This window comes from Phyllopteryx taeniolatus, chromosome 20 (assembly GCF_024500385.1).
Source record: "Phyllopteryx taeniolatus isolate TA_2022b chromosome 20, UOR_Ptae_1.2, whole genome shotgun sequence".
Taxonomy (NCBI): Eukaryota; Metazoa; Chordata; class Actinopteri; order Syngnathiformes; family Syngnathidae; genus Phyllopteryx; species Phyllopteryx taeniolatus.
In genome coordinates this window covers 1,179,675-1,195,824 of record NC_084521.1, presented here as the reverse complement: position 1 = coordinate 1,195,824, position 16,150 = coordinate 1,179,675, and the positions used below count along the sequence as shown (strand labels likewise).

The following is a 16,150-nucleotide window of genomic DNA, read 5'->3' as shown; positions in this document are numbered from 1 at the left end:
CAGGGCAGAATTTGTTTGGTATTTGCATCTCATTCCATTTTGCAAGTGTGCCTAATGCTGTGGAAATGAAGATCGTGGAATGAGTGAATATCCACACGTTTCTGCGAGGCAGTTTGTCTCTGACTCATTTTGGCTCGCTGAGGATTGCGGCATCTCCGACTGCCATTTAAGGCAGCATTGGGCTCACTCGCAAACCTCGTAACTGTCCTGAATTCTCGCGATGATTACAATATGTCAGTTTGAGGGCCTTACAGTGCAGTAATTGATTGAAAAGATATTTTTTATCCATTCATTATTCATCTTCTGCTCGACACTTTCGTTGTGAGTTCTTGAACAGGGCAAGCTGTAGCTATGACAAAATAGCTCATTTGGAGCTGACATGATGCCAATTAAGCAGATGATATGATGTAAATGTCTCTTCTGTCTTCAAAGTGGCACCGTATAAGAAAGTGTGGTCTATGAAAAAGAAAATGAAGTAGAGAAAAGAAAGATTGTGTCTTTTAACTGGACAGCCTTTTGTCGTTGTTTAACTTGTGATAAAACAAATCACATGATAAGACAAAATGCTTTTGAAATAATCATAGGCATGTGCGTTTGTTTGTGACGCATCAGAATCCTTCGTTGCCGTGTCGAATCGATGGTTTTAAAATCAATTCGTGGTGCCTGAAAGTGAAGTGAAAGTGAAGCAAGGGTTGTCTCTTGTACCATGCCCTTTGCCATTTTTTTGTGACTTGACAAGACTCTTTCTTAGCCGTGTCGAATCATGCGTTTTAAAAACTGACAATACAGAATAAAATATTACAAGCAGGTTGTGTCTCGTAGCTTTGGGCAAGCATTTTATCATTGTGAGTTGTGATTAAAAAATATATACTTGTACTATAATTAGGGTGTGTGTATAAGAGAATGAGACTGAACCGGATCTTGAGTTGCCGTGTCGAATCTGGCTTTTACATGTCAAAGACGCCGACGTACGTGCGTTATTAGGAATCCCACGCACGTTCCTGGCAGGACACGGCTTGCTCCAATATTATTGGCTACAGGACACGCAGCGCTGCATCATGATTGGCTGGTGTACCCTGGTAGAACACGTCCTACTGCTTCGAGACGGGAAAAGAAGTATGTGTCTCGCAGCGGTAGCCTGCGCTTTCTGCTATGTTGCTGCCAATCATGTTGCAGCGGGGCGTGTCTTGCCAGGAAAGCAAGTGGGATTCCTAATAATATAATATGTAGGGATAGGCATTCGTTAGCGTAACCGTGAAGTATAGGGAAGTGCTGTCACGGCCTCGCTAGGTAGCTAGCTAGGACAAAAAAGGCCCACGTTGGTGACCCAAGCGGAGGCGTTCCTCAAGGTAAGATAAAACGCTTAATTTTAACAAATTGTAGTGTTTGTAAATGTGACACTGTCGCCCGGCCTCTTACGTTGACGCTCGCGCCAATTTCGTTGGTCCAGTAGCGGAGAATATTGAACGAGTTTTGCAATGTCACGTATCCTTCCGCACGCTGGCCATGTGCGTGCTTGAGTCACACCAACGGAGCAAAATCCACATTTATTTCAGCTATTACTGACCATGAGAATTATTTAAAAACTCCTCTTTATTTTATTTTTATATTAACAACCCATGGCGTCTCGTGAATTAAAATGTTAACGAGAACGTTTACCTCTTCTCTAACGTACGTGTGGCGTATACTCGTCGTTTTAGCTATAAAAAGGTGATTTATGTAATATTCTTACCCCCCCCCCCAAAAAAAAAAAACAGAATTTGGGCCACTGTACAAGTTATGGCTTTTTTTGTTAATTTTGAAATAGCCGTAATTTGTTGATACATGAGGCTGTACAAATTATGGCTTTTTTTTCTTGACTGGTGTCTTTAATAAAAAACTAAGCAATTAAAAACAAAGATTAGCGGGCTGAAATTTTAGCTGGAGAGTTTTAACATGTATAACTTCAAAAGGGCACTATGATACAATTTCAACATTTTTAGACATAGGAGATGCTAATTGACAATTTGCCAGAGTCAAAATTGGAATATTTTGTCTCATTGACTCCCATTATGAAGCATATATTTTTATATGCTGTGTACCTGATGTGTTATAATGCTTTCCCCGTGATGATTGAATTAATGGTTTGCAAATGGTTGAATTTACATTGATGTGATAATTTGCATTCAATGCCTCACAATTCTTACATAATAAAAAGCTATGTCACTGAATAGGTGGCTTGGTAGATTGTCAAATGAAATCGTGACACAAAAGCTTTGGGTTGTTACCTTTTATTTCCTCTCCAACATCTATTATGTGAATGATTGTTAGGATTGCATGGCTCATCTGTCAGTTAAAGCTGGAAATTGAAGGTCCGTGTCCTTGCATTGCATTTTTAGGAGCAACTGAATCTGGTACACCACAAAGATGAGCAGCATTTAAGTTTTTATAAAAACTTACTGTTATCAGTTTTGATAGCAACGTCACACAAGCTATGTGTGTGTGTGTGTGTGGGGGGGGGGTCGGATAAACCAGTTTTGAGTCTTTGCGCTTGTTCTCTGCGGGAAATCAGGTTTTGTAACTGACAGTAAGGAAGGAAGTGGAGCTTAAAAGGAGGCACAGGTGGTTATTTGTTTCGAATGCAAACACAGCTGCCAAGCCGAGTGTGTATTGTTGTGGAAATACCCGAAGAAGGCCATTGTGAGGTTTAATCTTCACTTTGAAGTCAAAATAAGTTGCTGAAGGTGAACTGAGGAGGTCTGAATGTACGATTTTGTATAAATATGCAATGTGCTGGACAAGCTCAGTCTTTGGAAAAGGCAGCAGGTTCACATTGTTTTGTTTTTGTGCTTTTCAGAATCAAAATGGATCGAGTGAAGTCTACAGTCGATAACATGGTGAGTCTTTGTTGACAGCTAAACTTTTTATTTGACCTTTAGGCCATTATTGCAAACATCGACAAACGTTTGCAACACAAGAAAATTATTATTTTTTTTTTTTTACAAAGTTGAGCCATAAGATTGGTCATGCTGTATATATTGTCCGCTCTTTAAATAATGTGTACAGTTCTTTACAAATGTTTAAAAAAAAAAAGAAGAAAAAAAAGAGATTGACCATCCTGCATCATCAAAACACAACATTCAACCACTAAATCTATTTGTTCTGATTAGCAATGCAAGTGAATGGCAAATTTGACATCTTTATCAAGAAATATTCCCCCCCCCCCCACCCGATTGAAAAGTCAATGAATAGCACTAATATTTATACAGGGTGTCCCTACAGTCAATGGAATGGCAGTGTGGAGTTATTGCATCTGCTTCACATGAATTTTGCATCACAAATGTTGGAAATTACATTATTTATTTATTTATTTTGTAATATTCCAGTTTGAAATATTTATGAAAATGGCATTCCTTGAAAATATGTTTTTGGGGATGGAAGAGCTTCTGCATATCTGGTGTATTAATCATTGCAGAATGTTTATTTTTGGGCTTGGTTTTGGAATTTAATCAGGAAGCAATCTTGTATTTTTAATTCATTTCATTAAATTAGTTCAGTTTCATGAAGTCCTTTGCAAAGAGAGGGACACAGAGCGAGGCCTTGCTTATGGTTGCTTGTGCCTCTCCCTGGCTGAAGAACATGGAAGACAAACACACAGTTGAACTAAAATGGGAGGGAGATGTGGAGTCAAAGTAGAAAGGCCTATTCACACAGTTATCTTGTCCTTGAGAGAAAAGAGCGGCTGCTAGAGCCACTGAGACAGGATGAGGGAAGACAAAAAAAACAATTAAGTGACTAGCTACATTTGGAAAAAGTCACAAGAACTAAGACCTATTGAAGTCATAAAAATTACACTGAAACTATTGGAAAATAAAATAATAGACTATTTTGTAATTACAGCTTAAATGTTATAGTCTTGGGTCCAGATGTGGCCCAGTCCACATACTTTAAATTTACATTATCAACCTTCCAGTAATATCTCTTGAATTGATAAGCTTTCCCCCCCCAAAATTGTTTAATCAAAATATTTGTTTTCCTGCATTCATGTGTATAATTGGTTCATTTCTTTATAGTAAATAAACAATTTGACATACAATTAACATGTTAGTATTTTATAAATTTGTTAATGAATTATAATTTACAAATATTAACAAAACATGAGTACAATATTGTATTACAAGTATTTTATTTATTTTAATTCCAAAACTATTTTATTAAAAAATACAAATGTAAATTATTTAAAAGTACCAAATTATATAAATAGAATAAAATATGTATTATCTCATTTAATAATTGGCTAGTCACAATTAAAAGCATTACAAATGAAATTGTGAATTATTTGATGAAAAAAAATTACATGCCCATATGGGATAGTTTTCTCAATCTGAAATTTCTAATTTAAGAAAAGAAAAAAAAACCTGTGACTGACCTATCCCTTTTGTGTGTTTTAAAGTCTCCTGGAGCACAAAAGTTTGCCTCGTAGAATCTTCAGTGGCATTTTTTTCCATTACCGTCAAGGAACATTTTTTGCAACGTGGCAGGGAGAGTCTGTAACCAGAGTTGCTGGATGACATTTGTGCCCTGGCTGATGACACTTCCTCCTTCCTTCAGATCAAAAGCATCCAGTACCGCAGGTTCACCTTGCAGCGCAACGAGGAGGGCGAACGGCACGTGGAGATGAAGCTTTCCGACGACGACTGCGGCGAGCACGCGGAGGCCGGGGAGGGGGAGGGCTCTCCCAGCTTCCGACCGGCACCTCAGGGTTGCGGCGGCAAGCGCATCTTCTGCCTGCTGGTGCTAGGCTTCGTGGTCGTCTTCGTTGTTGGTAGGAACACGCGTTTGAAAATGTTGCGAGTCTGCAGCCGGAGGGCTGGGCGATATGATATGGCCTTTAAATTAAATGCTAATTGTTATTTATTTATTTATTTTTAATAAAGCGTATTACAATGGTTAAGACAAACTATTTTCATACAAGCAATTGTAGAGCAAAGGGGGGGGGGGAGTTCAGAGCTTTTCAAATAAAAACACAAAAAAACATGTAACTCAAAGCAGTAACATACACATTCTCCTATAAAAGTGCTCCGGACACACATGGGCAGCATAAACGCACACAAAGCACAAGCTTAAGGCAACAAATATTTACAAACAGTGCAGCAACACATGTAGACAGACAATAGAACTAGCAATGTGACAAGTGGCTGCCATCTTGATGGAATTTTCTAAAAGAAAATCATGGAATGAGCACTTTAAAAGCCTATAAAATCCTCCATAACAAATACATTCAGGAAAAAAACAAATTGATTATTGAATTTCATGACTTATTTTACTGCTCACACTGCTCTGCTCACCAATAATGTTCCAGTTGCACTCGTGGAGTCTCCTTTTTAGGGCGAATAATGCCTTTTGAAAAGCTTGTTTTGACACGACAACAACTCAGAATTTCGGCCCGTCTGAACGATTGGTGGTTTATAACTGAAACTTGACAGCCAATCAGAGAACCCTATTCCCGATTTCCTGAGTAGTGATGAAACGGTGGGGGAGGGGGGGGGGGAGGTTCCCCCAAAAAGGCCTTTCTCTTTTTTACCCAACACAAAATCTATTTCTCCAGTCTCCGTTCCAATCGGACTTTTGCAGCATTTTGACAGACTGTCGTTCTTGGCAATTTGTCATGTTGCTCCTATAACAGTACTCAATCATATACTATATTCTTTATCCTCTGCAAAGAATGCCTATGAATCCCACTAGAGTTCTAGGGAGGATACAAGTGGCTGTTCCATCTAGGCAGGAAATTAAATATGAATTGCGACCAATTGGCCTTTGTACTCGTGGACTGAGCTGCTGCATGTCTCTGTTCCAATGTTGAAATATTTGGTTGTGCTTCTCCTTTTTGGTCTTGCAGCCTTCTAACACACTTTGCAGCTGGATTTAAAAAAAATTTTTTTTTGTTCTCCCCCCCTCCCTCTCATTGTCCGACGCTGCAAACTCTAACCAGTACCCAATTCCTGAAGAAACTATGCCTCTTTTGTAAACTAGCGCTTCTGTGTTGGTGGCTATTATTGTGTAAGCAGTGCACGTCCGTGAGGGCTCGCTTTGAAGTACGCAAGCCACTAAGAAGAAAATTAAATTAGATTATAGTTTTATTTGATAAATTATTATTATAATTTTTTTATTATTTTTTTTTTATCGTACAAAAAAACACTCAATCGATGACATCAATGAATCGCTCAGCCCTAATTGGCCCTTTTGAAAACGTAGCGGGCTCGCAGCTGACCGTAGGACATTTTTGCAGGCTACTTAGTTGGTACCCTCACCTCGAAGAAGCCCGGCGTGGTGCCCGTCAGCTGTTTGGATCAGTCAACGGTGTCGGGGGGTGCGCCGGCGCAAGAGAAACCGAAAGTGGACCAGGGAGAGGACGAGGACGAGGACGTGATGGCGCACGCCGAAGCCCCGCGCAACTGGAATGACATCAGCCAGCTCCTCGACAACAAACTCACCGGCGGGGCTTTCGACGCACGTCTCAAGTAAACATTTTACTAATCTGCTTTGGAAGCAGACGAACAACATTGATATGACCTTGGACAATATCATTCGGCAGATAAGCAAACGTAGTAGATCAGTAACAGTTTGCTACCTTATTTACACTGTAGGTCCAAGTGGCCAATTCTGATTTTAATGCCTTTATTAAATGTTTTAATTTATGTACTGTACATTACAAGTGACACAAGGACGATATGGCTGTGTTTATATTCATGAAACACAAGTAAATAATGACGACAAAAAAGTAAACAACAGTGTATAAATAATACAAATATGAAATGTTACTTGTGTTAGTAGTTGTTTAGTTGGCCTGAAATATCGCCATTTAGAATTCCATTGGCTACCATTCGCAGTTATTTCCGTATTGAATGGTGTCGACACCGCTAATGTAGCATATTTACCCCATATTTAATGTTCTATACAATTCTGCCTTTGTTTTGCTAACGGGTGCGGGCACGCTAGTCGAGTTTGATGTGGCCCTGTTAACTCGAGTGATTTATCAAGAAATTCAAGTTAGGGTTAGTCTCACCGCAAAAGTGATTTTGAAGATGGAGCTCATACTAACAGTTTTGTGTCTCCAGATGACTGTCTCACAACTTCTTGAAACTCTTGTAGCGCTTGTTAAAATATCTTCAACAATGTCACCATGCAGTCAGCTGACTGATCAGCAGCAGCGTGAAGAGGAGCTGTCTAGTGTCTCCTCCGTCCGATCTGCTCAAACTTGATAATTGGAATCCTCTTTACACTTGCCTGCTGAACATAATGTGATAATGTTGTTTCGTTACAGTGGATGAAAAACCTATAAAGACTTAAATTAAATCTCTCCGCAGGGCATTCGACGTGCCGACACGCTCAGCGGGCAGCGAGGGCGACGTCAAACTGGCCAGCGTGATCGCCGACGAGTTCAAGACGCTCGGCATGGAGGGCTGGAACGATGTCCACTATGTCCAGCTGCAGAAGCCCGACAGGTTCTTTCGGAGTTATTTTCGCTTGTAATGTCAGAGTGTTCATCTCTGTATTATTTCCTGCTAACGAGTTTATTTGTCACTGCCAGCAAACGTCCCAACGTCGTCACTTTTGGCGCCGATGTCTTCAAGCCCGACGGTTATCTCGCATACAGCGCCACCGGGAAAGTTGAGGTGAGTGGCGGCGACAATTTACCGATAATTACGGGAGGATTGTGAGTCTTAACACGAACACTTGCGTTTATTAGGGGAAGCTGGTGTACGGCGCTTACGGCCGTCGCGAGGATTTAGACGCCGTCCAGAAGAACAACGTGGAGGTGAACAGCAGTGTGTTGCTGTTGAGAGCAGGAAACCTCAGCTTTGCCCAACAGGTAACTTCAGACCATATTCACGGACAGGAAGGAGGTGTACAAGTTTTACAAGGGTGCAAGTTACCCAATAAATAACTTCATTCATTTCACTTCAGTTCAAATTCAATAAATTCACTACATGGTGAAATTTCATTTTTCTTTTTTCTTTTTTTTAAAAATCATTTTCATGATTGCAGCTACCAAAAAAAAAATCACCATTGCAAGAAATTTAAATATGACATAAACAAAATATTTTTTTAATATAGAAATTTGAAATTGCCACTCTGAAAGGTTTATGAGTCATAGATGTACATAATTTGCCAGTGTTTCCAAACTGTTATTAATTAATACCCATATTAGATTAGAAAAATATTCCAGCACGCCACACTCGTCACAAAGTATATCTACTGAAATAATAATCCGGTGTCCATTTACTCACAAATTATTCCGTGTGAAATGAACACGATGCAATTATTCCGTTGTATGAATGGCAACAGGTGATTACGCAGGTTAATTGGACCTTTTGCAATCGAGTGGAACAGCAGTTAATTGTTCAGCCTGTCACTATGTTGCTGGCAAAGATAGATGACCAGAAATACATAATTTTCATGATTTTTAGCTTTTATGCTAACAAAAACCTAGCTAAAATTAGAATATTACATAAACAATACAAATGATTTTTATTTATAAAAATTTGATATGAATTAGCCTTCTGAAAAGTATTTTCCTATGTGCTTAATTAATCTATATAAAAATATATGGGTTACATTTTTGGAATCGAACTACTGAAATACATTGTCTTCGCACTTTATTCTCATTATTGAGACGCACCCGCTGCATTTCCTCGTAACGTATCTTCCGGTTTCTTCAGGTAGCCAATGCCGAGGCCCGGGGAGCCTCGGCAGTGCTCATCTACCTCGACCCAGCAGATTACGACTTGAGGGCCGACACGGCGCTTTACGGCCACGTAGGTGGCGCTCGAAATCTTTCCGCGTGCGTCCGTCCTCAACCTGGCCGCCCTCACTCCGCATTTATGCCTCCCCTCGTCAGGTTCATCTGGGCTCGGGCGACCCGTACACCCCGGGGTTCCCCTCTTTCAACCACACCCAGTTCCCGCCGACCCGCTCGTCCGCCCTCCCCGGCATCCTGGCTCAAACTGTCACGTTCAACATGGCTAGAACCCTTCTGGAGTAAGCCGAGCGGCCGCTCTGTTGCCGGAGAACGGGCGAAATCTGTACGTTGAACCTTTTGCCCATTTGCAGGAGGATCGGCGGCCCGGGTAAGATGGGAGGTGTGGAAGACGTCACCGTGGAGGTCAACAACGTGCTGGTCAACACGGAGATCCACAATGTGTTCGGAGTAATCGAAGGATTCGTCGATCCCGGTATGAGCAAGCCTCTTTGCGGACAAAAAATTTGGGACGCATTTCTCTCTGATGGGTATTTTCGGGAACTGTACTACTGTCAAGTCCATCTATGTTGGAAGGGAGCGGAAGTAATGAGGTGTGTGTGTGCGCTGCAGACGAGTACGTGGTCCTGGGAGCGCAGAGGGACGCGTGGGGTAAAGGCTACGCCCGAGCTGCTGTCGGTTGCTCGGTTCTGATGGAGCTGGCCAAGGCTTTTAAAGACTTGGTGGAGAAAGGTAAACAACAAGAAAATGTACAGAATATCTTGCTTCATGTGCAGGCTTTTGTCAAGTACAGTAATGTCTTTACAGCTATTTACAGTCTCTTTTTTTCTCTCTCTATCCATACCTGTTAGACCTTTCACAATAAATACTATATCAACTTCTCATTCGATAAATAAAATGGACACGATAGTTTGTGTTCACTAGCCCGCGAGCTAAAGCGCTAACCTGCAAGCTAACAAGGGAGCCTGTGAGCTAATGAGCTAGCGAGTTAAAGAGCTAAGCAGCTCGCTCCACCGCGGCCATGTCGTGTAAAACGCCAGCGCTTTTTTTCTGAACTGTTGTGTGTGTTAGTCCCCAATTAATTCAAACAAGATTGTTGACTTCTTATTAGGCGTAACCTCAGTGGCACACGTTATTCAGCCAGTAGTTGACTACAACCAAAGTCAACGTATATTTGATTGACAGGTGAAGGGCTCGTCTTCAGCAGACCAACCAGAGTCTTGCAGCTCTTTATTCTTTAATAGAGAAACAGGGAAGGAAATTATAACAACAACAACAGTAATAATAATAACAATACTGATTTAAAGTAAAACAATACAAATAAAAATTAGTGCAGGGCTTATTTTCATGATTTCAGAGGCATAAAAACAACAATATTGTTTTTTTGTGAGCTTTTTTTTGTGGGTAAAATATATCGTTTCAGAAAAATTGTTAATGTGACAGGGCTAATAGCTTTTTATTCCATACATCTGACATGCATGTAATAGTGCTGCTGTATTTTTTGTGCATTTATTTAGAAATTGCTCCATTGCACCCTTCAGACTTATTTCTGCTTTTCTTAACTTGTGCTTTTCTTATTTTATCTTATGCTGTGTAAACTGCTGCTCTCTACGCCCTTAATTGCCCCACACGGACAAAAATTTGTGCGTCTCTTTCCAGATGGTGTTCGGCCCAGGAGAAGCTTGGTGTTTGCGAGCTGGAGTGCCGGAGAATACGGAAGTGTCGGAGCTACGGAATATCTGGAGGTAAAAGCTAAATGATTTTATTTATTTTTAAAAAATAAAATAAACCATTTTGAGCGATTGTGTTAAAAAAAAATCTGTGGTTCCAGGGTTATCTGTCTTCCATCGACAGAAAGCTTGTCTCCTACATAAGCCTGGATGGGGTGGTCTTGGGTAGGTATAAAATCAATACGCCCAAAATAAACTTTGAAGGTTGTCTGTTAACCACACGCATCTCGTTACAAGGTCGCGGTGGCTTTGTCGCTTCGGCAAGCCCGCTGCTTTACAGCCTGCTGGAGAGCACGATGAAGCAGGTGAGGTCACCGCTTGAGTCGTCCAAAAATGAATATCCGAGTCTGCGCCTTGAACTGGTCGTGTCGCGGTTCTGCCATTTCAAAGACTATACGGGATCGTGTATATGAAAACCGCGATTTTTCCTTTCAATACCGAATCGTTACAGCGGTTGTTAATTTTTCCTGTTGTCGCCTTCAAATGTCATTTCACTCCCAGGTGAAGAGTCCGCTCGGTGACGGCACCGTGTACGATATGGCGGGAAACAGTCAATGGGAGGCCAATGTGTAAGTTCGCACAGCCCGAGGACAAAAAGTCACGATATCACGAGGGTTGTACAGTAATAAAAAATGTCAACTGTTTGTTTGCAGACTGAGGCCCATGTCCATCGACGACCCCGCGTATCCCTTCTTGGCCGTTGCCGGTGTTCCCTCCATCTCCTTCCACTTCATCTCTCCCAAGGTGAGTCTGAAGGCCACATTTCCTCATGACATAGCATGTCCGCGGAGATAAGCACTTTTATTATTTATTTTTTCCCCCCACGCCTAAAGCTGGAGGCCTACCCTTACTACGGCACCTGCATGGACACCAAGGACCACCTCAACTACAAAACGATCCACAAGACGGGCGAGACGGCGGCGCAGGCGGCGCAGTTGGCTGGCCGCTTGGCCCTCCGCCTGGTGCACAACCACCTGCTCGGTCTGGACGTGAGCAAGTACCGCAATGTCCTCGCCCAAGCCATCTACCGGCTCTACAAGCACGTCCAACAGCTCGTCCAGGTGAGGGCGTTTATTACCTGATAACCACAACTATTACATAGAACAGTGATTCTCAAACTCTTTAAGAAAAATGTGCTCGAATAATACACAAGTTAAGGGAAAATTGTACCTAAAAAAAGTTTTAAAACAAAGTTCTGTAGAGTAAATACACATGTATTGTTCTGTACTCAAAGGTTAAATACAACTTAACAGTACTCAGCAGATGGATAATGGATTTTCTAAAAAAAATAAAAAAAAAAGAAGGAAAAGTAAGAGCCACTGTAATATTATATTCAAAGTCTGTGATTCTTTGATGTACAACTAGAGCTGTGGTTCTTAACCTTGTTCGAGGTACTGAACTCTGCAAATTTCATACGTGCCTTCCCCGAACCTTTGGTAATTGGAAAAATAAAGTGGGATTTTATTTTATTTTTTAATTCAAAACAGGCACATACTATATCAGTGCACAAAATAAACAATTTGTCATCAGCACACAAAATGACTGTGTTCAAAGAACAAATCCAACACCGAGCTCAATGGAAATTTACTGCAAATCAATGTAACTTTTGCTGTTTCCTTACACATTAAGTTCAGGAATGCTCGGTTCACCGAGGTTCAAGTCTCGGCTCGTACTCTCACATCATTTTTGCAAGAAAATCGGTTTCTTTTCAACCACATTCGAAAAGGGGTTTGATCGAACACATCTTAAGAATCCCTGCACTAGATGTAGCCTGGGAATCACGCTTGGAAAATTGTTAGTGTAGCTGAAAAGCCAGATAACAGACTTACTTGATTGTGTCATTTCACACTTGATAGGTAGTAGATATTAGTATGCGAGCAATTAAAAAGTCGCTTTTCACGAATATGTATGGTGCTGCATGTTAAAAACGACATAATAAAACAAATTTCTTCGTGTTGTGTAGAGCGGCAAGCTGAAAGACGTGGACCCCAACTGGCTGAGCAGCGCGTCCGGCTCATTTTCGCGAGCGATGGCCAACCTGAACACTGTCATCATGAACACTGACTTGACCGACGAGCGCAGCTGTCGCCGTATCAACGAGAAGCTCATGAGCGTAAGACGGATCACTCGCTCACCTCACAATAGAAATTCAGACTCTCTCGCACCACAATCTAATCTTTATTAAAAACACACCTTTAAAAAGATGTATTCAAAGTCATTGCCATGGTAAAAATTACTTTATTACCTGAATAACAAAATAGTTAAAAAGCAGACATCTTTTTTTTTGTGTGTGAATTGAGCATGATTAATTTTATTTATTTTTTTCATTTCTGGTTCCAGGTTAAAGGTAATATTTTATTTTAGGGTATTGTAAGTTCATATATAGAGAGGCTAATTTTGGGGGGGGGAATAATGATGATAATCACTTTTATTGGCACGGTCTTTCAAAGAGGTCTTTAATGTCATGTAAATCAAACAACTCCAAGAAAATGTAATTCAAAAACAGACGTGTGTTTTCCGCACCATAAGGTGCACCGGATTGTAAGGCGCAGTCTCAATTACTGTCTCTATTTCTGTACGTAAGCCATACATAAGGCGCACCGTATTATTCGGCGCATGCTAACACAAGGTAACGGAAGCAAAACAGTGAGTTTGGTTGAACTTTATTCTACTACGTATTTAAAAATACACATTTTTTTTTATCAATCTTTTGTCACAAATCCATCGAAGTCCTCATCTTCGGTATCTGAATTGAACAGCTGAGCAATTTCGTCATCAAACATGGCGGGTGGCTGTTGAGCAATGACGCCGGCTTTCGCGAAAGCTCAGAAAACAGTCAACGCGGGTAGCTTAGCCCAGGCATCCACAATCCATTCGCATATGGTGGCGTAACTCGCCGGCGCTGCCTCCTGGTCTTAGTAAAGGTGTGTTCGCAGTCTCTCATCCATCGCTCCCACGCCGCTCGCAACTTCACTTTGAACGCCCCGTTTACAACCAATTTCCAGCAGTTGGAGTTCTTTGGCAGTTGCTGCGCCATGGTAGTCCTTGCGCCTTTTTATAAAATGAAAACACGAAGGCGGACCTCCTTGAAAGTGTTTGATCTTCATGTCTTGTGCCGTCGTTATTGCCTTCAGTCGAATGGTCACTGTAGTGATCCTTCTCCCGGCTGTTCTTGTGCTTGTGCATTCTCTCGCAGCTGCTCTATTCCCATTTACAACCACGTAACTGATAGCCTATAGTTTGAATTGTGCCTCGTAAGCATGTCTCTTCGCTGATGCCATTTTCGGGGGTCCTTAGCCAAACAAATGTTGTTTAGCAGCATACCGGTAGTACAGTATACCTACCGGAGGCGTGGCGGAGGTAAGCGTACGTACTGTACGTAGCTTTACGTAATGTTCTCTAATTGGTTCATCGCTGCCAGCGTACATAGTCTACATATTACATCCCTATGTCGGCGGGAAATGGGCCGACAGTCAATGAAGCTTACCAAAATCGGACAACATTTTGACATATTTTGGAACTCAGTGCACACATAAGGTGCACCGGGTTAAAATGCGCAGAAAATTAAAGGCTTTTAAGTGTGCCTTATAGTGCGGAAAATACAGTACTACAAAAATGTATCATCCAGGAAGTAACTCTAGAATGACACTGAATTGACTGATTTAACTGCCGATTCCGCCAGGTGGAGCGCAATCTCCTGTCGCCGTACGTGTCCCCCGTGGACACCCCCTTCCGCCACCTCCTGCTGGGTCGAGGCAAGCACACGTTGGCGGCCCTCGCCGAGACCGCCGACCCCCAGGAGCTCCACACCCAGCTGGCCTTGGCCACCTGGAACATCAAGATGTGCGCCAACGTCATGGTCAGCGACATCTGGAAAAACGACAATCAAGTCTAGTGTGTGCGTGTCGGCAAGTGTGAGTGTAAACGCCAGGAAATTTAATGAAATTTCCAGGACAAAAAAAAAAATCACTTAAAGGCTGTCAATCACAGCTCTTAGTCCCGGAACTAGTTGTATTTGACACTCCAAATCAAAAGGGGGCAGCACCGCTACTTTTTTCTGAATGAAGGAAATGCAGTTTGGGTTATTTTAAGTGTACCTAATGCGGTTTGCTTTTTTTTTGCCTCTAGGTCTCCATCCACCTTTAATGCTACTGACACCCCCCCCGTCATCCAAACACTGAGGACCTTATTTATACTTTTGTATGACATTATCGGAAGCAGTGCCTTCCATAATTATGACAGTTATACTGTCTCATCCGACAGCAGCATCTGCTACGTGAACAACTCGAAACTCAACTGTTGCTGCTGACACAACAACAGCGCCAAAAAAGACTAAATCTTGAAAAAGACTATAAATGAAGTAAAGCTGATTAAATTTGCAACAAGAGCCACAAATTTAAGCAAGAAAAACTTTAAAAGAAAAAAGGGCGTAAACTAAGTGAAGCGGTTCACTCAAAAAACAAAAAGGACCCTAATTTAAAGCAGACGAAAGTCTCAAATTAGAAAATGAAGACCATAAATGTAGTCAATGAAAAAAAGCCATACATAGAGCAGTCAATTCTAAGAAAAGGACTACTAATTAAATAGTCAAAACAAAAAAAGGCATAAAGTAGACGAAACTTAAAAAAGGACCATAAATTAAAGTCGACAAAAAAGGACCATACATTATGTAGCTTAACACAAACAAGGCCAATAAATCGAGTAAAGCAGAAAAAGGTCTCTTTTAAGAAGTACAAACAATTCAATAAAGCAGCCGAAAGTGCTCATTCGGGACGAATGGCGAGCAAATTTTGGCCGTTCATGTCTACCTTTGGAGCAGTTGGTGCGAGTTATCGGGGGCAGTGACTCCCATAATAATGAAACCCATTATCGGGGGCAGTGTCTCCCATAATGACAACAAGTGACGGTAGTTTTTAATCTACCAGTGCGTGCGTTTTGTCTTTTTTTTTTTACGTTTGTATTTATCGGGAGCAGTGTCTCTCATATTTCACTCCAAAGGTGGAACAACTTGTCGGGGACAGTGTTTCCCAGAGTTTTATAATGTATGTATTATGATTTGCTTTGTGGTAGCTCTGTAGGGTCTGTTGCCTTTCTCAAATACATTTTCTCCTCTGTTGCCAGGTATAAGTGTCTTACGATCTTTCACGCTTGCAGCAAAAAAAGAAATGTTGTTTAAATTCATCTTTCCTCCACTGTTAGCTCTTGGACCAGATTAATTCAGTGTTCCAGTAAGGTTTCCATCAATTTCATTTCTGTTGGGTTGTCAGTACTTTAAAAAATAAACGTTGATAAAGTAAAAACTGTCATTTTATTCATACTTGTGGTTGGCAAAATCAGAGAAACTGATTATTATTCAGTGGTTTGTTTTCCAGAGCTATTCATGTGGTTTATCATAAATGTAACTTTTGTTCCGTATGAGCAAATTGTCTCATCAGGCCATTGTTTGTTTCACTTGAGATAAACAAGTTAAACTATTTTTTGTTTGATTTGGGGATTTTCTGGCACTGTCTTGAGAAAAACTGTTTCCATGTTTGGCCAATGTTGAAGAAATTAAAATAAAACCCTGAGCTTTGCATCCATACTCTTTTTGTCGTCTTTGTTGCTTAACAAAGCAACCTTAACGTGTGCTACATGAAAATATTCAATCATTTTTTTTTATTATTCGTTTTGGTTGTAATTT

General features: G+C 41.1%; 1 protein-coding gene across 1 annotated transcript; it reads left to right on the top strand.

Moving 5' to 3' along the window:
* Positions 1-1,195: 1,195 nt before the first annotated feature.
* On the top strand, positions 1,196-16,045 carry tfr1b (transferrin receptor 1b). The gene is made up of 19 exons (XM_061758069.1): positions 1,196-1,349; positions 2,837-2,876; positions 4,591-4,804; positions 6,269-6,500; positions 7,347-7,484; positions 7,571-7,655; positions 7,730-7,852; positions 8,703-8,798; positions 8,882-9,021; positions 9,094-9,215; positions 9,353-9,472; positions 10,400-10,485; positions 10,572-10,635; positions 10,708-10,775; positions 10,972-11,039; positions 11,124-11,214; positions 11,304-11,531; positions 12,434-12,583; positions 14,153-16,045. The coding sequence occupies exons 2-19, from the start codon at positions 2,844-2,846 to the stop codon at positions 14,363-14,365; spliced, it is 2,271 nt and encodes a 756-aa protein (XP_061614053.1). The 5' UTR covers positions 1,196-1,349; positions 2,837-2,843; the 3' UTR covers positions 14,366-16,045.
* Positions 16,046-16,150: the final 105 nt, after the last annotated feature.

Bases quoted from the DNA above. Each gene is read 5' to 3' on its own strand.
- tfr1b (XM_061758069.1), top strand. From the start codon at position 2,844: ATGGATCGAGTGAAGTCTACAGTCGATAACATG. The intron at 9,022-9,093 runs GTAAGCCGAGCG...GCCCATTTGCAG, and splicing joins ATGGCTAGAACCCTTCTGGA to GAGGATCGGCGGCCCGGGTA. The intron at 12,584-14,152 runs GTAAGACGGATC...CGATTCCGCCAG, and splicing joins TCAACGAGAAGCTCATGAGC to GTGGAGCGCAATCTCCTGTC.